The sequence below is a fragment of the Canis lupus genome, chromosome 14 (assembly GCF_003254725.2).
Source record: "Canis lupus dingo isolate Sandy chromosome 14, ASM325472v2, whole genome shotgun sequence".
In the NCBI taxonomy this organism is placed as follows: Eukaryota; Metazoa; Chordata; class Mammalia; order Carnivora; family Canidae; genus Canis; species Canis lupus.
In genome coordinates this window covers 23,378,751-23,401,027 of record NC_064256.1, presented here as the reverse complement: position 1 = coordinate 23,401,027, position 22,277 = coordinate 23,378,751, and the positions used below count along the sequence as shown (strand labels likewise).

The 22,277-nt window shown below is 34.4% G+C and overlaps 2 protein-coding genes across 3 annotated transcripts in view; both read right to left on the bottom strand.

The window, feature by feature from the left end:
• The window catches only part of GLCCI1 (glucocorticoid induced 1), a 100,377-nt gene that overhangs the window by 55,204 nt on the left and 22,896 nt on the right, over positions 1–22,277 (bottom strand). For both annotated transcript variants that reach the window (XM_025471244.3, XM_025471245.3), the window contains exon 2: positions 11,846–11,997. In XM_025471244.3, the coding sequence (XP_025327029.2) occupies positions 11,846–11,997 (152 nt within the window). The remainder of the gene's footprint in view (positions 1–11,845; positions 11,998–22,277) is intronic.
• The window catches only part of UMAD1 (UBAP1-MVB12-associated (UMA) domain containing 1), a 360,265-nt gene continuing 351,733 nt past the window's right edge, over positions 13,746–22,277 (bottom strand). Inside the window, exon 6 of the transcript XR_007402017.1 lies at positions 13,746–13,859. The gene's annotated coding sequence lies outside the window, so the exon portion shown is untranslated. The remainder of the gene's footprint in view (positions 13,860–22,277) is intronic.

The window sequence follows — 22,277 nt, the reverse complement described above, 5'->3', positions numbered from 1 at the left end:
GGACCCAAAAATCTGAAGTGCCATTTCTTATTTATAAGACTGCAGGATAGACAGCAATAGCTACTTAGGACTGAGTGAATTGTGACTTATCAGGAACTGTTTATTGAGTTTCAGACCCCTATCATGCTGCAGTTATCTGTATAATTTCTATGCCATTTCCTACCAATTCAGATATAATGCTCATAATTGCATGTCAATTGTTGACATTAGTAATAATGACTTTTTCTGTCACTTAATTCAGTATCATTATATGTAAGCCTCCTCCTGACAGCAAAATAGATTATAGATTATAGATTCTAATTCTAATAGATTATAGATTCTAATTCTAATACAAAGGCAACTGGTATTTACCAATATCGATCATGTCCTGGATACTGTACTAGAAGCTTAACATGGATTATTTTATATAATCCTCACTGCAATAGGTACCAGTGTTATTCTCTAAAAGTTATAAGAATTCCAACAGCAATGAAAACTGTTTTCACTCGATTCATACTGTTTCCTAGGAATGTGATATATCCTATCCCAATCATTCATTTATACAAAGCAGTTATTAATAAGTAGAAAGGCATGTTGCCCTTAACTATGATTTAATTCTTAAGTTCTCAAAGCTTAATATCACTAACAAATGCCTAAGTAAATGCTAATTATTTATTATTATTATAGGATTTTTAACAGAAAACTGATGGGTTAAAAGATATAAAAGGATGAGAATTAATGTATCAGACAACAAAGGTCAAGATGATGGAGGAAGAGGGTTGTTCCAAATAAATATAAGCTATTTCACAATTTTACCTAGAGCTAAGTTAATTAGGGGTAAAGGTATGGGGGGAAACACTAAGAAAAGCAGGTTAATTTTGTTATCTGTTAAATATTTCCAGTAATGGAAGGAAACCCAGGTACATGGTAAACAGGAGCATGAGGAAGGCTCTCTGCTAAAAATCCCTTACTTTTGAATCAAATAAATATACTACCTATTACAAATAAGCAGAATTTTAAGTTTCTGATAATTTCAGAGATAGCGTTTGAAAATGATAAATAAAATATTAAAATATTTGTCATGAGTTTAAGTTTCTCATCAATTTTGGCAACCAAAAATATCACTCCCTTAGGAATAGGACTACCTTCACGAGGACTGTTAAGCTCTAAATTATACTATCCTCTGTGTCTGAATTTTAGCTAATAGCTGAAAGAGAAAGTAAAGGTGATCTTCAACAGGAAGGAATCTTTATACATTCATTCAACAGCCAGTTAGGAACCAGCTCAATAAAAATAACACTTTAAGTCCCTGGAATACAATCTAAGCAGCCAAGATGGCCAAATCTTAAGACTTGTTTCCATTTCCAGAGAAGCCTCCCACTCCCCAAAATAGTTCCATCCACTGCTGTTTCTTAAACAAACTTATTTAACAAGGACACAGGAAACCCAAACAGCTGTATTAAGCATGACTTTTGGTCAGGAAATGAGTTTTTGATCAGAGTGGTAAAACTGAAAGTTCTCTTTCACATCTATTGCTATTTGAGGTATATCATCCACTCCTTTGATTAAATTCCTCCCCACCCAGCTTCTTTCACAAAGGGAGGAAAAGGAGAGATTATTTTAATTGTAATTCCAAAAGCAATAAATTTATATATTTTAGTTCAGAATTGCTGACTTTATCAAATGTGGCTAAAGCCAAATGTAAAGTACTTATTACATATCTGTTTCTCAAAAATAAATAAAAACAGGGGTGCCCGGGTGGCTCAGTTGGTTAAGCATAAGCTCAGCTCATGCTCTCAGGGTTGTGAGATCGAGCCCCCTTGTCAGGCTCCACGTAGGGCATGGAGCTCTTTCTCCCTCCCTCTCTCTCTGACCGCCTCCACTCCATAAACAAACAAACAAACAAACAAACAAACAAACATACATACTTCAAATGTTGAAAATTAACTTTAAACAATAAAATGTCAAAAACATCATCTGGAAAATAAAAGCAGCGTATACAGAATTTCACTTAGGATCTAACTATCCCATTTCTTACTCCTCAAAGAATATAAAAGGTAAATAAGAACAATTTTCAAGTATTCTCTGATACCAAATTCAGAGGGACAATGAGTGAGGGAGTAGATAGGACATCAAAGTGGAAAGATTTATACACAGCAAAAGCTATTCTTCAACTGTCCATCAGAAATTTTTTTTAAAAACTGCCATGTTCACCACACTGTTCTTCCCTAATAGGAAATATGGCAGATGACTCTAAAATAAATAAATAAATAGATACATAGATAAATAAATAGCAAAAAGCTAATTATTTCTAGCATTAAGCACGATTTACCAGAATGGAAAGACAAAAGACAAAACAAAGAAATAAAAATCATGGGAAAGAGGTAGGAGAAAGGAGGAAGAAATTCCCTTTTGAAATTCCTCCAACTGTGTATTTACAGTGCCAAGGCCACTATCCAAACATTCACTTAACTTTCCCTCTCTCTGCTAGTACATGTAAATAATAATAGCAATTATTTATTGACACCTAATGTGTAGGTCACTACTCCTAGCATTTTATTTTATTTTATTTTATTATTTATTATTTTTTTTTACTCCTAGCATTTTAAATGCATTGATTCAATTTAACCCTTATGATAATCCTATGAGGTACTCAATATCCCATTAACAATGGAGTAATTTGCCCAGAATTACAAAGCTGGAAAATGCTGGAGCCAAGATTCAAAGTCAGTCTGAATCCAGAACTAGAGTGCTTGACCAATGGAAGAAATAAATAAATAAATAAATAAATAAACAAACTACCTTCAATATTGATTTATATCATGAAAAGGTTAAATTCAGGGGAAAACTGTTAAGCTACAGAGTATTCTATAATAAACAATACCAACCAAAAGGAAGATATAATGGACATAAATCTTTATACATCTATATTAATAAGATATATAAAGCAATGACCACTGGAAACATACATCAACAGAAATTAATTCCATAATGCCAGCTTACTATGGCATAACGGGGCTTTATAAAAATTGAGTAACATAATTAATAAGGTTGAATTAATATGTAAAAATTCTGTATCTAAAAGTAAAGACTACATTTTGTTTTCTTTTTTTTTTTACATTTTGTTTTCATATATCCACAGAGCATTAAGAAAAAACCAATCTTCTATTAGTATACAAAGAAAATCTCAATGATATTTCCACCGATGTGTAATTCCATACTCTAAATACACTAGAGTTAGAAATTTAATTTTTACTAGGAAAATAAATTTTAACCATTTAGAAATTAAAAACAAAACAAAAAGCTCTCACCAAACAGGATATCAAAACTGAAACTACATGGTATCTTGCAACTATAAATAATGGAAACATATACTAGCCAAAGCTGAGCTCAGAGGATAAATCTTGGCATAAAACACCTATATTACTAAACAAGAAATATCACAAGTAGAAAAATTAAGCATTTATCTCTAAAACTGAGAAAAAAATATATACATTCCAGGAAGGGAGAAGAAAAGCAATGATAGGGCAAAGTCAGAGAACAATAAACCAGAAAAAAGAATAAAAGGAAAACAAATTTCAACACCTTTAATTTTAAAAAATATTATATAACCTAATAAATTTAATACTATATAACCTAATAAATTTAATGACTCAAAACACAGATATGTAATATTATAAGTGAAAAGAATAAGTACAAATATACAAGAAATTAGAAGAATTATTCAAGAATATTTTGTGAAGATACACAAATACACTTGAGAAGCTGGATGAATGGATTATATTCAAATGAAAATATTGAACAAAAGAAATAGAAACTAAAAGAAACCAAGAGCCAAAGGGAAGCCTGAGTGTACAGTTGGTTAAGCATCCAACTCTTGTTTCCACTCAGTTCCTGATCTCAGGGTCCTGAGATCCAGCCCCATGTTGGGCTCTGTGCTCAGTGCAGAGTGCTCAGTGAGGAGTCTGCTTAAGACTATTTTTCCCCCTCCTTCTGTCCTTTCCCACTGTATGTATGAACACTCTCAAATAAATAAAAATAAAATCTTTTAAAATAAAAAAGAAAGAAACCAAGAGCCATGAAAAAAACTGAGATTTTACTAGAGTTCAGATAGCTTCATAGGTAAAATTTTTTCTGACCCAAGTAACAGATAATTGGGGATGATATTTTCACCATTTGTGCCAGAGCACAAAGGAAGGAAATCTTGCAAAATCTTTTTATGAAGTAAGTATAACACTAATCTAAGGATTACATTATGAAAAAGAAAAGAATTTCAGACCTCATTTCTGAATTTTGAAACAAATATAAATATTAACAAACACTTCATTTGCCACTCTATATTTTAAAAAAGTACTCCCTAGTAGCATTTATTCTAGAAATGTAATTATAACTAATTAAGTAATCTATTAAAGAAATTCACCATTTTACAGATTATGGGTCAAAACAAGATATTCATCTCAACGATGAAATGGAATTTCACATGTAAAGAATCACTTCCAATTTAAGAAGAAAAACAATTAGTAAACTAAGTATGCTTGATGCTACTCCTGTCTGAGTGAATGCACCAGCTCTTTTTCTAAGTTTATTCAGATATAACTGACATATAGCATTATATTAGCTTCGGGTATACATGATTCAATATATGTATATATTGTGAAATGATCACCACCATAAGCCTAGCTAACACCACTGTCACTCAATAGTTATAGAAATTTTGCCTTGTAATGAGAACTTTTAAGATTTTCTTTCTGAGCAACTTTCAAATACGCAATAAAGAATTATGAACTATAGTTGCCATGCTGTACATTACATCCACTAGACAAATTATTTTAGAACTAGAGGTTTGTACCTTTGGATTCCTTTTATATACTTCACCCACCCACCCCCAACTCCCAGCAACCATCAATCTGTTCTTTGTATCTGTGAGCTTGTTTTTTTTTTTTTAAGATTCCACATATAAGTGAGATCATGTTTGATCATGTTTGTCTTTTATTTATTTCACTTAGGTGAAGTGTAATGCTCTCAAGGTCCATTCATGTTGCTGCTAAGGGCAAGATTTCATTCTTTTTTTTTTTTTTCTTAAAGATTTATTTATTTATTCATGAGAGAGAGAGAAAGGCAGAGACACAGGCAGAGGCAGAAGCAGGCTCCATGCAGGGAGCCCGACGTGGGACTCGATCCTGGGTCTCCAGGATCAGGCCCTGGGCTGAAGGCAGCGCTGAACTGCTGAGCTGCCCAGGATTTCATTCTTTTTTATGGATGAATACTGCATTGTATATACATAACACCATTTCTTTATCCATCTGTTGATGAATATTTTGGATTGCTTCTATACTTTGTCTATTGTAAATAACGCTCCAATGAACATAGCGGGGGTGCATGTATCTTTTCAGGTTAGTGTTTTTGTCTTCTTTGGAATAAATACCCAGAAGTAGAACTGCTGGATCATAGGGTGGCTCTATTTTTAATTTTTTGAGGAAACTCCATACTGTTTTCCATAATGACTCTACCAATTTACATTCTTACCAACAATGCAAAAGTGTTTCCTTTTTTCCACATCCTGACCAACACTTGTTATCTCTTGTCTTTTTTCTAACAGTCATTCTGACAGGTAGGAAGTGATATATCTCACTGTAGTTTTGATTACATTTCCCTGATCACTAGGGATGCTGAGCATCTTTTCAGGTACCTTCTGGTCATCCAAATGTATTTTTTTGAAAAATGGGTATTAAGATCTTCTATCCATTTTTTAGCTGGACTGTGTGTTCTTTTGGTGTTGAGTTATAGGAGTTCTTTGCTATCTGGGATATAATTCGTAAATATTTTCTCCTGTTCAATAGGATGCCTTTTCATTTTGTTTATGGCTTCCTTTGTATGCAAAAGCTTTTTTTAGTCTGATGTAGTCCCACTTGGTAATTTTGCTTTTGCTGCCTTTGCTTTTAATGTCAAATCCAAAAAATCATCATCAACACATATCAAGGAGCTGTATTTTCTTCTAGAATTTTTTATAGTTTGAGGTCTTACATTCAAGTCATTAGTCCATTTGAGATAAGTTTTGTGTATAGTATATGATAGTGGTCCAGTTTCCTCAATGTCATTTATTGAGGAGACTTGTTCTTTCCCTGTTATATATTCTTTGCTCCTTTGTAATACTTTAAATAATGACATATGCATGGGTTTATTTCTGGGTTCTCTATTCTATTCCATTGATCTATGTGTATGTTTTTACCCAGTACCATATTACCCTGATTATAAAGCTTTGTGATATAGTTTGAGATAAGGGATTATGATGTCTCCAGCTTTGTTCTTTTTCAGGATGCTTTAGTTATTCGGGGTCTTTTGAGGCTCAATATAAATCTTAGGATTGTTTGTTCTATTTCTGTGAAAAATGCCACCAGAATTTTGACAGAGATTGTACTCAATCTGTATGTAGACTGCTTTTAGAAGAATGAACATTGTAACAATAGTAATTCTTCCAATCCATAAGCATGGAGTATCTCTCTATTTACCTGAGTCTTCTTCAATTTCTTTAGGCAATGTATTATATAGTTTTCAGCATACAGAACTTTCACCTCCTTGATTATATTATTTCCTGGGTATATTATTCTATTGATGCAATTATAAATGGAATTTTCTTAAAATCTCTAATACATTATTAGCATAAAGAAACATTAACAGATTTCCGTATATTGATCTTGTATTCTGCAACTTCATAGTGAATTCATTTATTAGTTCTATGAGCCTTTTGGAGTCTTTAGGATCTTCTATACATAGCATCAAGTCATCTGCAAATACTTCTTCCTTTCCAATATGAAAGCCTTTTATTTCTTTTTCTTGCATGACTGCTCTGGCTAAGACACCCAATATTGTGTTGAATAAAAGTGGTGAGAGTGTGCATCCTTATTTTGTTCCTGATAACAGAGAAAAAGCTTTCAGCTTTTCACCACTGACTAAGATGTTAGCTATGGGCTTGTCACAGATGACCTTTATTGTGTTGAGATACATTCTTTCCATACATATTTTTTTTGAAATTTTTTTTAATCACAAATGAATGTTGAATTCTGCCCAATGCTCTTTCCACATCTACTGAGAAAGTTATATGATTTTTTATCCTTCATTTTGTTAATGTGGTGGATCACACTGAACAATTTGCAGCTGTTGAACCATCCTTGCATCCCTGGAATAAATCCCACTGATCACAGTGTACGATCCTTTTAATGTATTGTTGAATTAGGTCTGCTAAAATTTTGTTGAGGTTTTTTGCATCTAAATTTATCAGGAATATAGGCCTATAATTTTCTTTTCTTGTAGTGTCCCTGTCTGGTTTTGGTGTACCAGCTCTTTCTTTAAAGCTTCTTCCCATATTAAGTCTCATGGCCAAACTTAAAGTGGGCAGAAAAGTAAAATCCTACCACGTGCCATGGAGAGAATGTATGTATTTGTGAGGAGCCTTTATCACTACTATACCTGGGAATTCAGAAGAAGCATCTTTTATTATTGCTCCAGATTCTTGATTGTTTGACCACTTTATAAAAACTATATGCATTACTTTCTCATTTAAAAACATGCTCACATTCAGAATTTTAAATGTGTCCAGAGATGAAGTTTTAGACTGTATGCTGAAAACTAAAAAGAATATTACTGTCCAATAACTGTAACTGCAAGTTCAATTTTAGGAGTTGGCAAATTTAAACACGTTTTTTTGTTTGTTTGTTTGTTTAAAAAAAGGTTGTATCTGCAAGGCCAATGTATTAAAGTAATATTAAATTCCACACATGGTTTTTAGTTTTTATTTCTATTAATCTATATGGATTATTCTAATAAGCTGGCAATGATCCATTTCTTCATTGGCCTGAAACATGTAAACTCTCTTCCACTTCTCAGAATAAATATGCGATTCTACAAATCGGGGATTACTAACTTCAATTTATAGAAAAGGAAAGTGAAGTTTGGATCACATGACAGTTAATTTGTTGGGCCACGATTATTTTCCCAACATTTTATGTAAAAAACTTCAAACATACCAGTTTACTGAAAAAAACTGCATAGTGAGCACTCATAAAGTCTACAGATTCTATATGTAACACTTTGCTTTATTTGCTTCATCATATAGACATCAATTGATCTTATTTTTTATTCATTTCAAAGTAAGCTGCAGATAGCAGTATACTTTACCTCTAAACATCTGAATAGAGCACAAAACTTGTTTATTGTTCTATATTTTAAAAATGAAGTTATATAGTAAAATACACAAGTGTATACTCATACAAGTTCTAATAAACATATCCACCCATATAACTGAAACCTCTATCATCAAGATATACAAAACTTCCGCTATCCCAGAAGGTTCTCTCATATTGGGTCTTGACTTGACCACATAATCCATCTCCAAAGTCCACAGTGTTTTTTACAACACTATGCTACTTCTTTCTAAAAGGCGCAGTGTTTAAGCATATTAAACATTAAGAATTTTGGATCCCTGGGTGGCGCAGCGGTTTCGCGCCTGCCTTTGGCCCAGGGCACGATCCTGGAGACCCGGGATCGAATCCCACGTCAGGCTCCCGGTGCATGGAGCCTGCTTCTCCCTCTGCCTGTGTCTCTGCCTCTCTCTCTCTCTGTGTGTGTGTGACTATCATAAATAAATAAAAATTAAAAAAAAATTAAGAATTTTATTCCTACCTCTCAATAATTACGATGTTGAAATATGGAAACATGAAAGGAAGAAAGCACTAGAGCAACCCTCCACCAAAACCAGACAGCCTTGATATTTAGTATCTGTAGTAAGTGGTCTGTACCATGTTCTCACCACTGACTTCCCCTAAATAAAAACTTCTATGTGCCTCCCTAAGAGTTCAAGAGTTAACCTAAGAGGAATGGATGTGACAATAAGAAAAACATTTCATATGTTCATCTCTTTTCTATCTTCAATTAAACCAAAAGAGGCTTAGGGGTAAGACCATTTATTATGCTTCTGAAGCAAGCACTAGGTTAAGTGCCACATGCTTTGGTGGTTACTGAGAGGGGCAGTGGGAGACTGGAGAAAAAGCAAAAGCTTTGGAATCAACCAAATCTGGGTTCAAATCTCTTCATTTATTAGCTATATAAACAACAAATTTACTTAACTTCTCCATGCCTCAGTCTCTCAACTGTAAAATGAGGCCTATGTTTTACCTTCCCTTCAATGTACTTTCTCAAATAAATGATCTACATAGAGATCCAGGCAGACCTCTGCTCTGGAACTCAAGTGGGTTGGGGAAAATTGCTCTGGCCCTTTTCAAGTCACACCCCTCCTCACAGGTGAAGAGACCATAGGTCCAAAAGGACATACATAACATGAGTCCACACTTCGGCCACAGTCTATGCCCTAGGTAATCTAGAGCCAAGAATTCCTTGCCTAAACAGAGTAGCCTTGCCTCTAAGGTCTGAAAGAACATAATCCTTGGGTCTCACTGGCTGAAAGAATATGAATGAAGTGTGGATGTGAGGACTGGGGGATTGAAATATATGTGTGAAGCCACCCCTCAGAGAAGAGAATAGTGCTTGGGGTGGGAAGAGATACAGGTCAGACTCAGAAGGCAGGATGGGCTCAAAGCATGCAGACATGGCACATAAGCCTGAAGAGTGCAACTTCTTAGTTCAAACCTGAAGGTCAAGGTCCATATGAAGGTTTATTTGTCAAAATGGGAGGACAAAACATATTTTATGTAGTAGTTTGTTAATGTATACACACAATGTATGTGGGTCTTCATTTATATTTGCTCCAAACTGCAAATGTTACAAATGAACTCATCTGTATCTACGATTAATTGGTACTGATATCTTCACTTTCAAATATTGTCATATTTAGTCATGTAACATTAGGTTTCACTAACCCTGTCATGCAGATAAAGAAACAAAAAAGCTTAAGAAATCCTTCTAACTCTATAGTACTCTCTCCTTAACTTTTGAATACCTAAGTTTCCCCATCTAATATATTGTCAATATTACACTCAGTGTACCCTGAATCCCTAACTTCAGCCCTTATTCTCCATGACCTCTCTTTCAGCACCTGATAGTATTAACAATTCTTCCTTAGAACATCTTTCCCTTGCTTTTAAGACTAGATCATTTTAGTTATTCTCTTAGCTTTTGCTATTTTTCTGGCTCCTCTGTTTCTGGATAGTGTCTGCATAAAGCATATGCTCAATAAAAAGTACCATTTTTTTAATCTAAAAAGTAGAGCTATTATCTTTAAGTACAGTGCCAGTTACTTAGTAGAGGATACAGGCATAGAATACATGTATAGTATTCTACTACGTAAACTAACAGCACCATAAAACTGAAGCTCAGAATGATCGACAAATTAACTTGTATTAGAAAGCTGGCTAGCTAGTATTTCTAGCTTTATGATCCTGAGCAAGTCACTTAACCTCCCTGAGTTTCTGTTTCCCTGTCTGTGTCATCTTATAACGTTCTTGTGAGAATTAAATAAAACTCAGGACATAAAACACACTGCACATGATTCATAGTAAATGTTAACCCCCTCTTCTTTTTGTTGCTTCCAGCTGAATACATTAGCTTTCCCTCTGTGCATTTCCAAAGACTAAGTTCTTGGTCTCTTAGCTTTCTTTCTTTGTATTCCATGTCTACACTTGATCACACTTGTGTAAACCCAACTTCTTCAGAAAGGTGGTCTTGAATTAACTGGGTGCATTTCTAAGTGTCCAGGCCCACATCTCTTTAGTTTTTAAATTTTTTTTTTAGGATTTTACTTATTTATTCATGAGAGATACAAGAGAGAGAGAGAGACCTAGACAAAGGGAGAAGCAGGCTCCTCACAGGGAGCCTGATGTGGAACTCGATCCCCAGACCAGGATCATGCCCTGAACCAAATGCAATTGCTCAAACACTGAGCCACCCAGGTTACCACATCTCTTAGGTTTGGCTAGTTATTTCTACTTGAGAATCCCACTGCCTACCATATCAAACTGATCCTTTTCCTCACAAAATGAAGAGTGGAAGGCAAAAAGACTGGGGATAGGATAAAATATTACAAAGACCAAATTGATAGGATGGATGTTAAGAAGCTAATTTCATTGTTTCAAGCTTGTCTGAGAAAATTACAAAAAAATTGAGAAGATTCTCATAGATCATTTCCAAATTTTTTTTTCCTTCAGACATGAAACTAATCCATTTCCCTAACCTATGAAACCCAAAATCTTCTCATTCCTTTGGATTCTCTCACAGTTAAGTGCTGTATTCATCAAACATCTGATTATATACTATCTTCTGTTACTGATTTTCATAAATTTACATCTTATCTTCTTGACTATGCTGTAAGTCCCTCAAGGCCAACAACCATTTCTTAAATCTTTAGTATTCTCCATAATGCTGATTGACTACTATTATGAGGCTATGGTCAAGAACTCAGAAATCATAAATTAAGATGATCTCAGATTTTTCCCTAACTTGCAAGGAAAAGCTTCTCAAATCAAAAAGGTTGGGGAACCTTCCACACGTACAAAAGGTGTGACAAACCATCTGTTAATACTTTATAGAACTGTGCAAACTTTTCTCCAAAAATTATTTATATGTTCTTATATAGATACTAGTTATTATATTACTTTCTGTTAAGCAAGTCTTAAAACTATGTCTCAAAAACCATGTAATATAGACTGGCGTGCTATTTATTAAATTTTAAAACTTTTAAAACTCCTATGACAAAAAATAATTAGCCCAAAGTTTATTAAAAGAAATGGCTTCCTTCTTTGGTTAAATATATTATATTTCAATTTCAGAAAAATTTGATGAAATTACATTTTCTTTACTGTGTTCAAAACAGAATAACTGCAGGATAATAAAACTGATTTTGATTTACTCATTTTACCTGAGTAGCTTTATCTTTCATGCATGAAGGGTAATGAACATGAGGATCCCGTGGCCACTGTCCTGTGAGATAAGGTCCTGTTATCGTATCCAAAGAAGAGGTTCGCCTTATTGTACTAGAGGTTCGAACTTGCTGAGATTTTGGCCTGTCCACTATAAAAAGTGAAAAAAAAAAAATGAAATTAGTCACTGACAACTTATATAAAATTTAAAATCATTTAAACTTCATACTTTGTACAATGTCACCCTGTTGATTTTCCCTACAATATGTATTTACCCTATTAGCTCTCTGATGTGACCCGATGAAATCTGTAGACCTTCTATGAAGAAGAACACGTTCATATATTAAATCTTGTAGATGCTTCCAGGGCTGTCAGAGACGCCCTGAAGCCCACCCATTCTGAAATCTGCCCACCACCTTCATTACCATAACTTTAATCAAGACTCTCTCAACGTCTCACCTGGACTGCCACTTTCCTGACTGTTATCTCTCTGCATCCATCTCAATCAAATCCTCCAGGGCTACCTCTCATCACCACTAAAGAAACATTTCCATGGTTAATCTTTGTCTCTGACTTAAAGCCTGTATTTTTTACAGTGTGACCCCCATATATCTCAGTGTTTGATGCTTTTGCTAGTCCTCTGTAAGTCCTTGCTATGAAGTGCCAAACAAACTGCAGGTTCCCAAATGTAAGACACTCCCTTCCCTGCCTCTATCTATGCTCCTATTTACTGAACCTACAATTCTCTCCTTTATTGTTCATTTGACAAACTCTTATCTTCAAGACCAACTCAGGTATCACACCAACTCTGTGAAACCTCTCCCAGTGCTTTTCCTTCTGCACCATTGTTTTAAGACATGTGTCCCTCTCTGCTTGCATGCAATTGGTTTGCCCTTCTCCCCAGTCAGTACATAAGTTTAGTCTCTACAGACTGAAAAGGAGTCAATGCTCAATACCTATTTAATCAATTTATTCACAGCTACACAAAAATAACATGTATAAAGAACTTTATATTTTAATTCAATTTCTTCATTTATGAAGAATCTGAAGCCCAGAGGGATAAAATGGAATTGTCCAATGAAACAGAATTGCTAACAAGAGGGAGAGGTAAACAGCACGATCTCCAGACATTCTATACCGTTTAATCAATCTACAACAATATACTTCTCTCCATTTGGCCACTGTTAAGTACCTCTGCTGAAAATTAAAATGAAAATAACAGGGATCCCTGGGTGGCGCAGCGGTTTGGCGCCTGCCTTTGGCCCAGGGCGCGATCCTGGAGACCCGGGATCGAATCCCACATCAGGCTCCCGGTGCATGGAGCCTGCTTCTCCCTCTGCCTATGTCTCTGCCTCTCTCTCTCTGTCTCTCTGTGACTATCATAAATAAACAAAAATTTAAAAAAAATTTTTTTAAATGAAAATAATGAACTCTACAATTTCTATAATTAAGAGATTACAGAAGGTTTTTCATATAGACATCCCAGTAATTTAGCACCAATGTGCTTTCTATAATAAAATCCCTTGAATTACAAGCTCCAAAGCTCAGGGTCTTCTTATTCAGGGTTACATCTCACATAGAAACTAAAACGCGTTGCACATGACAGTCAAGAAACATTTGTTATTGAACACTGTCCTTTAACTATCTTCTTGAAACCAGAATACATAAGTAGGCTTTTTTTTTTTTTTTATCAGACAAAACAGCAACACAGCATACACAGGTGCTCTATTATTTACATATCTTAAAACTGCAGTTTTGGTTTCTTCTTTAACCCAAGAGAGTTAGAGAAGATATGAAAATTACAAATTTCCTCCCTATCTTTATTACTTAGCTCTAATTTCATTTCACCATGGGCAGAGAATCTAGGATGACCTATTTCTATCTACTCTTTGCAATTACCTGAAATTTTCTTTGTGATCAAAAACATGGTCAATTTTTATAAACATTTCATGAGTCATGGAGAAGATATATTTTCTGTTTTCAGAATATATAGATCTTTGTCTTGTACATCAACTGAAATAAAAATATAGAATACAGGAATAATACAATTACCAGCTGGATATGTCACAGGTTTAGAGAAGAACTTTCAAATTCCTAAAATACTATTGAGATCTAGTAATTCTCTTCCTTTCTTGCAATTTGTTTGTTTGTTTATTTATTTATTTATTTATTTATTTATTTGAGAGATTGTGTGAGCACAAGCACAGAAGGGAGGAGAAGAGGGAGAGGGACAAGCAGATTCTGTGCTGAGCATGGAGCCCGAAACGAGGCTTGATCCTAGGACCTTGAGATCATGACCTGAGCTGAAATTCAAGAGTCCGTCACGCAACCAACTGAGCCACCCAGGCACCTCTCTTTCTTGCAAATTTTTATCATTTATATTTTAGTTCTTTGTAATTTAATGCATACTGATCCATGAGGTCATCATGGTTTGCACACTTCACCATTATAATCTGTTCCTGTGTATCAATTTGTAAACTCTGTCAAAGTAAACATTATGACCTCCTTGTGCTCTCTATTATAATTTACCTGGTATGCCTATTCTTTTATTTTAAATTTCTTTCAATCATTCTGTTCATGTGTGTCTCTTATATATAGTATATAACTAAGCTTTTTGAAAAAAACTTTGTAGTAAGCCTTCTTCTTGTAGAAGGTAAATTTAACTCTGTATGTTGTTATAATAAATTTAACTTGTCATGTAACATTATTCTTCCTTTTCGTAATACTTCCTTGCTTGCTACTTTCCTCGGTTTCACTGTTTTTTTTTTTTTCCTTCTCTCTTCTTGTCATAGCTAGTATCTATGTAGACTATTTTTAGTATTAGAAGTTGTCTTTTATCAATTCTTCCAATTTTCTTTTCTGGCTATAAAAGCAATACCCACAAATATTAGCAACTCTGGGAGACAGAGAAAATTAACATGTCTCTCATAATCTAATTTGTCATTTGTTTGAAATTTTTAGAAGTTACTTTATATTCCCTCCACCAGGAAGACACAAAAAAGCAAGTTATCCCTCTAAAAAAGCCAACATTTATAGTAGTCCACCACTAAATTAAAAAACATCCTACATAAAGGTCAGCTGTAACCAGAAATAGAATCATGATAGGTGAAAAACCTGTACCTAAATTTAAACTGCTCCAAACTATTAAAATGTTGTATGTACTCTACTTACAGCTACTAAAACTTCCCCTAACTTCAAAAACAATGGGGACAATTTTTATGTTTTATAATGAAGAATCTATATAAATAGGCCCCTCGATCTATATTTTTTAATTTATATTTAGTAACTTACTATATATTTTATCACTGGACCTTTGACTATCACTCTCAAAAGATCACATCTTCTCCTCTTAGTGTCCATTCTCTATGATTAGCTACTTTGCTGGAACTGGGTCTTCAAGCTATTTTGCCTAAGTACTCCAATCGGTATATAGTTAAGCATGTAGCAACATGTGTAGTTACTTATCTAATAAATGTAGTATGTACTATATTACTAGTATGCTAAATATTATAAAAACAAACATCTATGATATGGAATGAAAAATTAAAATATACATGTATAAAAAACAGAAGTTATGATGTTTTCTCCCTGTATCTCAGCATTCACTTTAATGGACTTGAAACCGAGTGCTAGACTCTATGTATAGACTGGCCACTCAGCTCTGGCTAATTTCACTATATTACCCTACTGCTTGTGTTACGAATGTGGAGACAAGCATCAAACATTACCAACACTGAAGAAACAAACAAAAGGTATGCCTTAAAAAAAATAAATAAGAACAACACAGTATCCATATCTTGTTACAAAATTCACTCTACCAGTCATCATTCTTTTTAAGAAATTAAAGTATACAAGGCGAATATTCTTGAAAAGCCCTATTTCAAACATATCCTTTAAAGTAAAGATTCTCACCACTTCTCACAACCAGGAAAATTTCAAAGACAGGAAATTATTAATTTCCAAATTATCTTAAGTATAAAAATTCAGAATAGGTTTGAAAATTGGCAAGGATAGTACTTTTTCAGGATATAATTAGCTGTAATAAATAACCCCATCTATCAAAGACAACTATACATTTAGATTTAACAAAAGGTTTATCATAAACAATGCAATTCTACTTCAACAAGATGACCTGTTACTATTATCCAAACTATCATGGCAATGAGTCTTTAACTACCTCAACATCTAAGCCTTGATTCTGACAAATTTTTTATTTACTTCATGGTATTATCTCCCACCAATTCAGGCTTTACAATATAGCGCAATAATGAAAATCAACACTGGTTTTGCATTATTTATATACTCAACACACTAAACTGTTTACTTCATGATTACAGTTGTGATTATAATGTTTTTAGTTTTGAATTGCAAAATCGCAGCATTTCTCTACTAATTATTACAAAATTACCTCAATTCACGTAGATCAAACAAGAGGATACCTTATGAGTTAGAAACAGGCATTATTACAGGCAATCTTTGAATTAATTTAGAAGAGCTTGAATAACTTAATAGAATTGCTAAAATAAATATACTTATGTAAAGTACGAAAGAAAATCAATTAAATAAATACTTATCATTACTTAAGGTAAACAGGCATCAGGAAAACAGTACCTTCCTCAGTGGTGAAACCAGGTAATCATTATTACTAAAGAAAACTTGCTAAATGTCTACCATATGGAAAGTACTGTTACATGTACCAAGGGAAATTACAAAATAAGTTTCAGACTCTCTTCAAGGAGTTTATATACTGTCTGGGAAAGATATGATACCCATCATTAAACTAGAATATAAAGCAGTATATCAATGGCAAATGCACACCAATGAAAGATAGGAAGGCAAACAAGACAAAAAATAAATTGCTCAGCAGACAGCAAGAATGATGCTAACTACACCAAACGAACAGTGAGAGTCTTTGCCATGTCACTTACCAGTCCTGTTGCCAATACCCTTACTCAAATATTTGAGGATAAAATACAGAATAACTAACTTCAGAAAAAAAAAATCACATCTATTTCCAGTACTATCATCATTATATTAGAACCAGAAAAAGACTGTTGATAGCAAGAGTCTGCAAAAAAGTCTTCCTCATTACATTCCTGTAAAGGTTGTGCTTTCCTGACCATCCTCGCGTCCCTGAATAGAAAGCCATGTGGCAGTAGCAGTTGGTAAGCCTGGGGCTCCTCTGAGTACTCACTAAGGATTGTACAAAATAATTCTTGCTCTCTAACAACTGACTGGAAATTCAACTTTAAAGTAATAATAATGAAACAGGTTTAAAGGTTAGAAGCTAAATATTAGATAACCCTGAATTTAAAGAGCAAACTAAGCATTGTTCAAAACAGATAAAACATGCCTAATAGCTAACTGCCAGAGCAATGTAACATGACATTAATTAATTTGTCCCCAACAATTTTTACTTTAGTGGCAATGCCTGAGGATTGACTGGCTAGTGAGTTTGGAAATCTCACACCTTAATTAAGAAGCTAATCCGCAGTGGAAAACAGTACAACTTCCACAAGATAAAAAAAAGTTATTGAATATTGTAAACTTAAAGAACTTTAGCTACAGAATAATATGAAACAAGCCAGCACATCTTCAAACTAACCTTACTAACTGGCAAAGATGATACAGTATTTTTGAGTGCCATAATACAGCCAAACAGAATGTAAACCAACACACAAAATAAAAAGAGTACTCATAACCTTTCTTGGGCTATTAACACACTCCAACCTTTTTTATACCACATCCAATCTACATAAGCAAGTAAAAATAGTCAATTCTCTGTGGTTAGCACTCAATTAATGATTAGCCAAAGCTTTTCATTTATTTACACTTATTACCAAAGCACATCTAAACTTAAAAATAAAAGCATTTAAATAACAATTTAAAACTTTTTGAAAAAGAGCTATTACTCCCTTAACCATTGTGTAATGACTAGAATGAAATTCAGCCTTTATAACACCATGAATAAACTATGAAGTTTTTTTTTTTTTTTACTTCATTCAAAATCCATCATTGATTACAATTATAAAGAATCTTCAAAGCATGCAATGGAACAAAATGCTTAAGACAACTAACCAAGACCAATTTTTCCAGTTGTTTGTATCATGGAACTCATAATAATTAATTTTTAAAATGTCACATTAACAATGCTCACCAACAGTGAGCTCAAAACATACGTATATAATATATAATGTTATTTTGCCTTGACTTTAAGCTCCTGAAGTGTATAAAATCTTTTTATCCTTTCAGTTATCATAGTAAAAGTAATCATGTTTATCACTTAACTTTGTTAACATTCAAAGTGCAAGCAGTAATTAAGTCCCATTATGTATATGTGTATGTATATGCCTTAAAATAACTAGTAGTATTGATTAGAACAATATTAAAACACGCTTTAAAAAATTGGCAATGCTTTTCAGCCACTACGTTAACACCTGGGCATATCCGAGAAGTAAAAGTATTTTAGTATTTTATCTAGAATTCAGACCTTAGGAGATCCAGAATATAAAGACACAAGGCCCTCAGGCAATTCAGTGGTGGACTAAGCAATGGAACTCAAGGATGGGATCCTATGTGGCTTTCTGTTATAAGGACCACTAGAGAGCTTGTTAAAAATGCAAGTTACTGGACCACACTCCTAGAGATTCTAATTAAGAAGTTACACGGTGGAACTGGGTATTAGCATTTTTTGTTTTTAAAACAAATCAGACTGATTCAGGTATGTCATTACAGTTGGGAAACACTGAAGTCCTAAAGCAATGCTTCTCAAAGTGTAAGACTGTTAAATATGCTCATTTCCGTGCCTTATTTCTTATCAGCCATGTGAGACTCTCTGGCACCGGGATCAAGAAATCTAAATTTTTAGTAAGCATCGCAGGTGATTCTTACTGCTACCAAAAGCTTAAGAACCTATGTCTGAAGGATTGGTACTACATCCTTTGGAATTATAGGTGCTCAAGAATAAAATCCTTTAATGACAATAACTTACTCCCATTTAAAGGCACTGAAAGTTTGACTACGATACCTAGGGAAATTTCCTACTGCAAAAATATCAACCAACTCTTTGAAATCTGCTCCTAGCAGGTAAACTTCTAGAATCTAATCATTTTTATTTTTATTAATTTATATTTTTTTAGAGAGTGAGAAAGACTGGGCATGAGTGGCAGGGTGGGGAAGAGGCAGCAGGGAGAGAGGGGGAGAACCTCAAGCAGGCTCAATGCTCAGTGAGGAGCCGGGGACTCCATCTCCTGACTCTGAGAGCATGACCTAAGCTGAAATCAAGAGTCCAATGCTTAACCAACCGAGCACCCAGGCGCCCCTAGAATCTAAAAGTTTAAACACTCATCATCTCCTTCAAAAGATCATTTTCTAAACGTAGTGCCAGCCGAAATAAGAACTTGCAAATTTTAATACAGAGCACTCTAGGCAGAATGCTTAGGGTTGCCCGAAAGATGAGATGACCAAGTTGAGTACAGCTTCTTTTGGACAGAGATCACCCAAATGGGGCATTTTGCATGCAAATAAAAGTTAAGTACAATAAAATTTACTTCCTGAAAAATATGAGGAAGTCTGAAAAAATATATTAAGTAGGTTCCCTTATAAAATGAAAGTGCCAGAGCAAAATAAAATTGAATATATAAGCAAAGTGAAATTTAGATTTTAATAATTAATTTTATTAAAGCATGTAAGCCTGAGTTTATCAAACCTTTACCTTTAACAGAAAATCAATGAGCTTTTCATGATGTCTAACTTAACTTACTCATAATTTCAATCTTCATCACTGAAATAAAAATAACAAATTAATTGAGCCAAGACTAAAGATGTTAAATTGCTTTCCTTCAACCTGAGATGATACAATTCCTAATCTAGTGGAGATCAAGAACAACCATAAATAAATACAGGTTGGAAATATTCTTCCTATTGGCTCACTGAGGTTAACCATAATTTTGCTGAAGATCTATTCTGTTATCAGAGGTTTGCTTCACTATTTCTGTAATGAGAGCTCTTCCTTAAGAGTTATAGTTTTAAATTATTTTCACTATCAAAGAGTTTCTCCTTGATCAAACTTTAATCAGGCTCCTCTGAACTCTTCTCAACTAGGCCCTAATTTTTTGTCTTCCATATTTATCTCTGCACTGTCCAATTTTAGAAAGAATCCCCCACCCTCAATATCCGATCACCCTCGATATCTGATCAGGTTCCTCAACCTCCATCATCCCCCATGTGATATCTGATCACCCTGGCCTGCCTTTTTTTATTTTTTTAAGATTATTTATTTATTTATTCATGAGAAACACACACAGAGAGAGAGAGAGAGAGAGAGAGAGAGAGAAAGGCAGAGACACAGGCAGAGGGAGAAGCAGGCTTGCAGGGAGCCTGATGTGGGACTCGATCCCGGGTCTCCAGGATCAGGCCCTGGGCCAAAGGCGGCGCTAAACCGCTGAGCCACTGGGGCTGCCCCACCCTGGCCTGCCTTTAACAATAATTCTGTGAGGCCTGTTTAGCCAGAATCCCTCCTTACACCAATGTTTCCTTCCTCATAGTAATTTTTCATTTATTACTCACCCTGCTCCTTGGCCAAAACTCCCCAACTAATCTGTGCTGTATTCAGAGTTTGAGCCCAATCTCTCTTCCCCACTCCAAATCTCCACCGCAGTGGTCCCTACACCTATCATGACAGTCTCCCTGAATAAAGTTTGCCTAACTTTTCTTTAACAAGTCTCATAATTTTTTCTTTGACTCACTAGCATTGAGTAATTTTCTCCTTACCTGACAGAGAGAAATGATTTTCAAAATAAATCACTAAAAAAGTTTTTTAGCTGTACAACCAATAACTTAAAAATGTAGAAAGGAGACTAGTGTACTTCTCTAGCTCATCTAATGTACATCACTATTGGTCATCTTGTAGAATTATTACTAGATTCAGTTTTCTAGGCCTAGTCCAGGCCTTTACTAATGGCCTTTATGGGTCTTTCTTCCTTGACATATAAGAATATGAGAATACACTGGCCACAAAAAATAAAATCATCAAAATTAAATGAACTTCAGATAAGAAGCAGGAGGGACACCAGATCTGAACATGCTATCTGAAATCAAACTAAAGGGCAAAAACTGACGCCCTCCAAGTATGGGTAGAGTCGGAGACACTAATGGACCAGACCTGGAAGTATGCCACAGAGGCAATCTAGAAAGCATGCAGAAATGACCATATGGCTACCCTGCAGAAATCTGGAAAGGAACCAATCAAGAAGTTGACAAGAGAAGCAAACATGCTTCTGCCCAAACCAAGCCTGACATAGCCTGTAACCTGAGGTCTGTCAAGAAAAACAATTTTTTTTGTTAATTGTAGTCACACAGCCATTTAGGAACAACTTGTCTGGGATTATAGCTCACTCAATCAAATTTGTCTCAAATGGCACATAAGTTGAGGTAAGACATTTGGAGAAAAGTCTTCAGCTTGTTTCTCAGAGAAAACCCAAGGGAGTATCTTTTAAAATCAAGGTTATAAAGAAAACCTCACTAAGATTGCCATAAAGCCTGGTGACAAGCAGTGGAAGGATACACAACAAAGTAAGATGGAGTGCCAACATTTGGAATACATCTGCAAAGAAATTAAATATGTCAGATAAGATGCTAAAGATGTTTTAGTTCGTTGTTTTTGTTTGTTTGTTTTGTTTTTCTGGTGGCAGAATAACAGTCCTTTAAAGAACCCAGGCAAAGTCTTAATAAGTAGAAGGTTCATATGCTTATGAACTTCCAATGAATTCAATTCACAGAGATTCCAAATACCTAAATCCATTATGACTAATGGGCTCATCAGACATTAAAGAAATAATCACAAAGTATTAGAAGCTATAAAAGAGCCAAGATAAGATAGTCAAAGATGGAAAGTAATACTGTAATTGAAAGGAAACGAAATACTCTGTAATCAGAAGAGAGAATATTCCATAAAATTTTGCTTCAAAGAGCAAACTTCCAGTTAAAGCATTGGTAGAACTTGGAAAATTTTTAAACAAATGAGGTGGATTCACTATTATATTCTAATTTAAAATATTCTAATTAGATATTATATATCTAATTCTAAGGGAAACAAACAAGTCCCTCCATAATATCCATCACTTAATTAACCAATCCTCCCACACTCCTACCTCTAGTAACAGCAGTTTGTTCTCTATAGTTAAGAGTCTGTCTTCTGGCTTGCCTCTTTTTTTGTTTTTTTTGTTGGATGAGCACTGGGTGCTGTATTAAGTGATGAATCACTAAATTCTACACCTGAAACTAATATTACATTGTTAACTGGAATTTAAATTAAAAAACGGGAGGAAAAAGAAAAATAAACGTTATAAAGTGAAAAACAAACAAAAAATGCAAAAAGGCTACAGAATGGGTCACATCTTGACCACAGTATGACAACCAATATTACTGATA